The sequence below is a fragment of the Mustelus asterias genome, unplaced genomic scaffold (genome assembly GCF_964213995.1).
Source record: "Mustelus asterias unplaced genomic scaffold, sMusAst1.hap1.1 HAP1_SCAFFOLD_346, whole genome shotgun sequence".
Taxonomy (NCBI): domain Eukaryota; kingdom Metazoa; phylum Chordata; class Chondrichthyes; order Carcharhiniformes; family Triakidae; genus Mustelus; species Mustelus asterias.
This window is the reverse complement of record NW_027590306.1, coordinates 482,890-490,515: the sequence shown is the minus strand read 5'-3', so window position 1 is coordinate 490,515 and position 7,626 is coordinate 482,890. Positions and strand designations below refer to the sequence as shown.

General features: G+C 52.2%; 1 protein-coding gene across 1 annotated transcript; it reads left to right on the top strand.

Annotated features, from left to right (window-relative positions):
• Positions 1 to 592: 592 nt before the first annotated feature.
• LOC144486457 (X-ray repair cross-complementing protein 6-like) lies at positions 593 to 7,303 on the top strand (the record flags this gene model as incomplete). The annotated part of the gene is made up of 3 exons (XM_078204488.1): positions 593 to 823; positions 1,199 to 1,299; positions 6,948 to 7,303. Coding segments are annotated over 3 exons (535 nt in total), but the record flags the coding sequence as incomplete, so codon positions are not given.
• Positions 7,304 to 7,626: the final 323 nt, after the last annotated feature.

Below are 7,626 nucleotides of genomic sequence, written 5' to 3'. Positions count from 1 at the left end.
GCAGTGATTTTAGACGTGGGTCTTCACTTGTGGTTTCCTCCCTGGGAACAGTAACCTGACGATAGGCAGAGTTTTTTAAGCGATGTTGATTGAGGGATGAATACTGGCCGAGACACCAGGGAAAACTCCCCGCTGCTCTTCAAAACAGGGTCGTTAACATCCACCTCCGTGGGATGTGGGGACCGCAGTTTTCTGTCACGTCTGAAAAGCATTAAATTACACAAAGAATCCACCCCACGGAGCTGCAATCACCACTCACACACGCACCCAGGGACCTGGGTCAATTTCCAGCTTGGGTCACTGTCTGTGTGGAGTCTGCACGTTCTCCCCGTGTCTGCGTGGGTTTCCTCCGGGTGCTCCGGTTTCCTCCCACAGTCTGAAAGACGTGTGGGTTAGGGTGGATTGGCCGTGCTAAATTCTCCCTCAGTGTACCCGAACAGGAGTGTGGCGACTCGGGGATTTACACAGTAACTTCATTGCAGTGTTAATGTAAACCTACTTGTGACACTAATAAAATAAACTTTGAAACTTTAAAACTTTACTAGTCGTAGCTTTGACCTGATTTCTGCAAAAACGCGAATGTTCATCCCAGGTCATCCCATCAAACGCAACTCCTGAGTCGGGCAGAGTGGACGTGTGAAATGCTCACCGATTCCTGGTACAAACAAAACCTTTCCGTCGTTTTCCCATCAGGATTCCACCTGATTTATTTGCCTTACGCCGACGATGTCAGGAAGATCGGCTTTACGGAGAAGCGAGTGGCCAGCGAGGATCAGATCGAGAAGATGAAATCAGTGGTGCAGAAGCTCCGGTTTAAATACAGGTCAGTCAGAGGTTCCAGCGATACTTTCTGCGCCATTAGAGGATCACTGTCTGTGCGGAGAGTCTGCACGTTCTCCCCGTGTCTGCATGGGTTTCCTCCGGGTTCCTCCCACAGTCTGAAAGGTGTGCGGGATTGGCCGTGCTAAATTGCCCCTCAGTGACCCAGATGTGTAGATTAGAGGGACTAGCGGGGTAAATACATTGGGTTACGGGGATAGGACCTGGGGTGGGATTGTTGTCGGTGCAGACTCGATGGGCTGAATGGCCTCCTCCTGCACTGTAGGATTTCTATGATTTCCCCAGTGCAGATGAACAGGAAATTTCTGCAAATTCTCCTTAAAATAAAATGGTGACCATTTCTATCCCTCTGGATTAGGCCTGAGAGCTTTGAGAATCCGGTTCTTCAGCGGCATTTCCGTAATCTGGAGGCACTGGCCCTCGATTTGAAGGAACCGGAAGAAGTTGAAGATTTGACACGTGAGTATCCTGCTGTACAGCTCGTACCCACTGCCCAGCAGCAAAAGGAATTAATTTGATTTGATTTGATTTATTATTGTCACATGTATTAACATACAGTGAAAAGTATTGTTTCTTGCGCACTATACAGACAAGGCATACCGTTCATAGAGAAGGAAAGGAGAGAGTGCAGAATGTAGTGTTACAGTCATAGCTCGGGTGTCGAGAAAGATCAACTTAATGCGAGGTCGGTCCGTTCAAAAGTCTGACAGCAGCAGGGAAGAAGCTGTTCTTGAGTCGGTTGGTACGTGACCTCAGACCTTTTCCCCGACAGAAGAAGGTGGAAGAGAGAATGTCCGAGGTGTGTGGGGTCCTTGATTATGATAAGGAATGATAGTGATTATGAAAAGATAGTGATTGTAAAGACTAAAAAAGCCCAGCTTTCACACGTAGTCTGTAACAGAGCAGTATATCGGGAATATTTCCCATTGGATTCAGGGCCCCGGGGCAGGTATGAATATTGGGTAATTGTTGAATCCAGTTGTAATGCCCCCTGGGGGGCAGAGAGGGGTTGCTGGGGGCATGAAGAGGGGAGAAATATGGCAAAGTGGGGGGGGGTTAGGGTGGGGGAGCTGGGGGATGCAGAGAGGAGAGTCAGTGTATCAGCAAATGCATACTGTGGCAATTACAGTAATTGCCTTATTAAAGACAGGCGATGGTTATTGACTCAACCTCTGAAAGAGTATAAATGGACACAGGGGGAACAGATACTGTGGGGGAATCAGAGGAGCTTGTATCTGTACTGAGCTGTATGTAGAATAAACTTGCTGAAGGAAAAAGACCAGCTAATGTATTATTCCTCCACTGTTAATAAGAGCGAGCTCGGACGGGGTGGGATGGGAGGGGTGCAGAGCTCAGGGGAAGAGGAGGCAGAGCAGGGGGGAGAGGGGACAGAGCTCAGGGGAGGGGGGGCAGAGCTGGGGGGAGAGGGGACAGAGCTGGGGAAAGGAGCAGATAGTGGGGAGAGAGGGGGAGCTGGGGGGAGGGAGGGGCAGCTGGCGGGGAAAGGGAGAGCTGGCGGGGAGGGGGAGCTGGGGGTGTTGGAGAAGGGCAGCTGGGGGGAGTAGGGGAGCTGAGGGGGAGCTGGGGAGAGAGAGGGAGCTGCGGGTGAGGGGAAGCTGGGGGGGAAGAGGGGGAGCTGGGGGGGACGAGGGGGAGCTGGGGGGGAAGAGGGGGAGCTGAGGGGGAGCTGCGGGGGAGAGAGGGGAGCTGGGGGGGAGAGAGGGGAGCTGAGGGGAGAGAGAGGAGCTGGGGGGAGAGGGGGAGCTGGGGGGGAGAGAGGGGAGCTGGGGGGAGCTGGGGGGAGAGGGGGAGCTGGGGGGGAGAGAGGGGGAGCTGGGGGGCGAGGGGGAGCTGGGGGGGAGAGAAGGGAAAGAGGGGGAGCTGGGGGAAGAGGGGAGCTGGGGGGAGAGAGGGGAGCTGGGGGGAGAGAGGAGGAGCTGGGGGGAGAGGGGGAGCTGGGGGGAGAAAGGGGGAGCTGGGGGAGAGAGGGGGAGCTTGGGGGGAGGGAGAATTGGGGGTGGGGAGAGGGTGGAAGTATACTGTGAAAGGTCTGACACTGGGAAGTTCCGAAGAACAAAGGGACCTTGGCGTGTTTGTCCATAGATCTCTGAAGGCGGAAAGGCAGGTTAATAGGGTGGTGAAAAAGGCATATGGCACACTCGCCTTTATCAATCGGGGTATAGATCACAAAGCAGAGAGGTCATGATGGAGTTGTATAGAACTTTGGTGAGGTCACAGCTGGAGCACTGTGTGCAGTTCTGGTCACCACATTATAGGAAGGATGTGATCGCACTGGAGGGGGTGCAGAGGAGATTCACCAGGATGCTGCCTGGGACGGAGTGTTTAAGTTATGAAGAGAGGTTGGATTGGCTTGCGTTGTTTTCTCTGGAGCGGAGAAGACTGAGGGGCGACTTGATTGAGGTGTTCAAGATTATGAGGGACATGGACAGGGTGGATAGGGAGCAGCTGTTGCCCTGAGTTGAAGGGTCAGTTACGAGGGGACACAAGTTAAAAGTGAGGGGTGGGAGGTTTAGGGGGGATTTGAGGAAAAGGTTTTTTCCCCAGAGGGTGGTGAGGGTCTGGAATGCGCTGCCTGGGGGGGTGGTGGAGGCGGGATGCCTCACATCCTTTAAAAAGTACCTGGATGAGTACTTGGCACGTCATAACATTCAGGGCTATGGGCCAAGTGCTGGTAAATGGGATTAGGTGGGCAGGTCAGGGCATTTCATGCATCAGTGCAGATTTGGTGGGCCGAAGAGGATTCTGTGATTCTGAGCTGGGGGGGCAGAGAGGGGGAGCTGGGGGGCAGAGAGGGGGAGCTGGGGGGCAGAGAGGGGGAGCTGGGGGGCAGAGATGGGGAGCTGGGGGGCAGAGAGGGGGAGCTGGGGGGCAGAGAGGGGGAGCTGGGGGGCAGAGAAGGGGAGCTGGGGGGCAGAGAGGGGGAGCTGGGGGGCAGAGAGGGGGAGCTGGGGGGCAGAGAGGGATAGCTGGGGGGCAGAGAGGGGGAGCTGGGGGGCAGAGAGGGGGAACCGGGGGGAGAAGGGGAGCCAGAGGGGAGATGGGTGCTGGGGGGGAGGAGGAAAGGTAGAGAGGTGGAGAAGGGGGGTTGGAGAGGGAGAGCCGTGGCAGTGGGTGGGGGGGGGGGGGGGGGGGGGGGGCGGGGGGGCTGGAGTGAACGTGGGGTGAGAAGCTGGGGGGGAGAGAGGAAGCTGGAGAGGTGCAAATAAATGACTTTGATAGAGGAGCGTAATAGGGGCCTGGAGCTGGTTTATCCCCCGGGCTATAACCTAGGTGAAAAGAGCCAACAGAAGAGGAAGCTCAGTGAGTACTGCGGCAAGGGGAGCAAATTAAACGTTGTGTCAGTAAATGCGCCGCGTGGGATACAAGTGAGCCACACAGACACGGAAATCTCTGCTCAATTCTCTCAGAACTGAACCAGCTGGTCGCCAAAAGAAACAAAGAATTGCGTTTCTTTAGTGCCTTTCCTCAGGACATTGTAAAACACTACAGTCAGTGAAGTGTAGTGGCCGCTGTAATTTATTACAACCCTGTTAGGAACATTTATAGAGAATTAACTGACCATAATTACCTGACAGAACTACGTCACTAGATTTCAACTTTTTCAAATAAAAACAAACTTTATTGTATTTTAGAGTTAAACAAAGCAAGCACTATTAACTCAACACCGCAGTTTATCATTCCTCATGCCTGTGAACTCAGTTCATCTTTGTGCTCCCTGCCCAAGAATTCCCCTTTACGTGGCAAGAATATTGAAGGTGCATTCACTTCTGTAGAAACCAGCCCGTGAGGTATGCCACAGCCCTCCAGAATTCACTTTATCGTTCCTCCCTGTTAGTTATTTCCTGAGGAAAGGTTTTATGGGGATCCTGCCCATTGATTTTTGGCAAAGCAACCTTCCAACCTTTATTTAACATCACACAACTGTGGAGGTTCAGCTCCTTGTTCTGGTGGCTGGTAGGTACCCAACTTGCTCCTCAGAGTTTCCAAACAATTCTGTTGACTGCTTTCGGCCTCAGGGTTCTGGGGTGGACCACTGTAGATAATCCAGGGAACAAATAGCTGTTTTATTATACAGGACAGATGCAAGAATATCAAATTTCAAAGAGCAGCAATTAAAGATTATCAGTCGGGCTCGCAATGTGGCCCATTTACGCCTGCTAGAAATTACGTGTATTCATATGGAGGGACCTGTCCTCTACAGGCAAAAGGAACATGTCCAGGCACTGCCTTTTTTAATTAAATGGAAGCATGGGGAGGGGGGGTCAATAGTTCCCTGGCGCACCCACCATGGCAATACCTCAACCAATCAAAATCGATATGCTGACCAATCAGCACCCATTTTTTCGTGGAGTATAAATTGTTACTCCCTTTGAAATTTGGCATTCTTGTGTCTGTCCTGATGAGTGCAAGATGAAAAGCTTTGACAGCACGCCTCTGTTTTTGCAGCGGTATTCAAATCCAGAGGGAAAATGTGGGTTCAAATGCCCACCATGACTGTCTGAGAATTCTAAGCGAGTATTTGTTTTTTAAAAACTTGATCAATATCAAGTAGCTCCCGATAAAGGTGACCCCAAAACCTGTCAGATTGTCAGAAAAATCCAACGACCGAGCTCATGTCTATTATGGAAGGGGGTGGCACGGCGGCACAGTGGTTAGCACTGCTGCCTCACAGCGCCAGGGACCCGGGTTCGATTCCCGACTTGGGTCACTCTCTGTGCAGAGTCTGCACGTTTCTCCCCGTGTCTGTGTGGGTTTCCTCCGGGTGCTCCGGTTTCCTCCCACCATCCCGAAAGACGTGCTGGTTAGGGTGCATTGGCCGTGCTAAATTCTCCCTCAGTGTTACCCGAACAGGCGCCAGAGTGTGGTGACTGGGGGATTTTCACAGTAACTTCATTGCAGTGTTAATGTAAGCCCACTTGTGACTAATAAATAAACTTTAAACTTGCTGTCTTTACCAGCCTGTCCTCCTGGTGATTCCAGTCCCAATGAGGCTGACAGCTGAACGTTCTCTGAATTAACTTGGCAAGTCCCACACAAAACTGCCCTATTCATGGCAACTAAAGAAGGGCAATAAATGCTAGCGATGCCCGCTCCTCCAGAATGATTATTGTTTTACTGTCCCTTATAGAACATAGAACAGTACAGCACAGAACAGGCCCTTCGGCCCACGATGTTGTGCCGAGCTTTATCTGAAACCAAGATCAAGCTATCCCACTCCCGATCATCCTGGTGTGCTCCATGTGCCTATCCAATAACCGCTGAAATGTTCCTAAAGTGTCTGACCCCACTATCACTGCAGGCAGTCCATTCCACACCCCAACCACTCTCTGAGTAAAGAACCTACCTCAGACATCCTTCCTATATCTCCCACCATGAACCCTATAGTTATGCCCCCTTATAATAGCTCCATCCACCCGAGGAAATAGTCTTTGAACGTTCACTCTATCTATCCCCTTCATCATTTTATAAACCTCTATTAAGTCTCCCCTCAGCCTCCTCCGCTCCAGAGAGAACAGCCCTAGCTCCCTCAACCTTTCCTCATAAGACCTACCCTCCAAACCAGGCAGCATCCTGGTAAATCTCCTCTGCACTCTTTCCAGCGCTTCCACATCCTTCTTATAGTGAGGTGACCAGAACTGCACACAATATTCCAAATGTAATTCCAAATTATAAACAATGAACAGGTGTAAAGTAAATTTAAAAGTAAAGTTTATTTATTAGTGTCGCAAGTAAGACTTACATTGACACCGCAATGAAGTTACTGTGAAATTCCCCTAGTTGCCACACTCCGGCGCCTGTTCAGGTACACTGAGGGAGAATTTAGCACGGCCAATGCATCCTAACCAGCATGTCTTTCGGACTGTGGGAGGAAACCGGAGCACCCGGAGGAAACCCACGCAGACACGGGGAGAACATGCAGACTCCACACAGACAGTGACCCGAGCCATAATTAACTGAAGTGGAATTGCACGGTGCTGTTTCTTATTAGCCGAATATTCAAGAGTGGGGCCATTGTTTGTCTTCGGTACTTCGGAGATTTGTCACGGTGACTGTCTGAAGAATGAACTGCTGTTCTCTGTGATCAGGCGACGCAGCCGGGGGAGCCGAGAAGAAGCCAAACGTGGAGGTGTCGCTGGGGAAGGAGGAGGTCAGGCAGTACCTGCGGAGCGGGACGCTGGGCAAGCTGACCGTGCCGGTGCTCAAGGAGGTCTGTAAACAGTACGGGCTGAGGGGCAGCAAGAAGCAGGAGCTGATCGACGCCATCACCGGTCACTTCGCTGAGAACTGACCGCGGTGGAATTCAGGCCATGGCCTGGGGGGGAGCGGGGGGAGGGCGGGGGCTGCGGGTCGTGTACGAGCAGCGGAGACTGTCGGGTTTAGCTGGGGAAAAGACCCAACTGGCCTTCCCAAATGAATCAAAACATCACAGGAATCTTCAAACTGTGACCGCCCCCCCACAACCGCCCCCCCTCCCACCCCGCCCCCAACATCCCCCCCCCCAACCCCCACCCCCACCGCAGCCAGCAGCCAGTATCCAAATCAGCTCTGATCCAAATATAACAGAACCAGGACTTGCTCTGACTCCGTGATTCCGACCATCTGCGTAATGAGGAGAGCCCAGGCTCTCCTTCCGAGGCCTCCAGGATATACAGGCCACCTCGCTGACAAGGAACTCAGAAATCTGCCCCCGGGATATTTTTGTACCTGTTGAATTTGTCACAAGTTTATTTTATACTTTGTGTTTTACAGGCCACCTGTAACCTA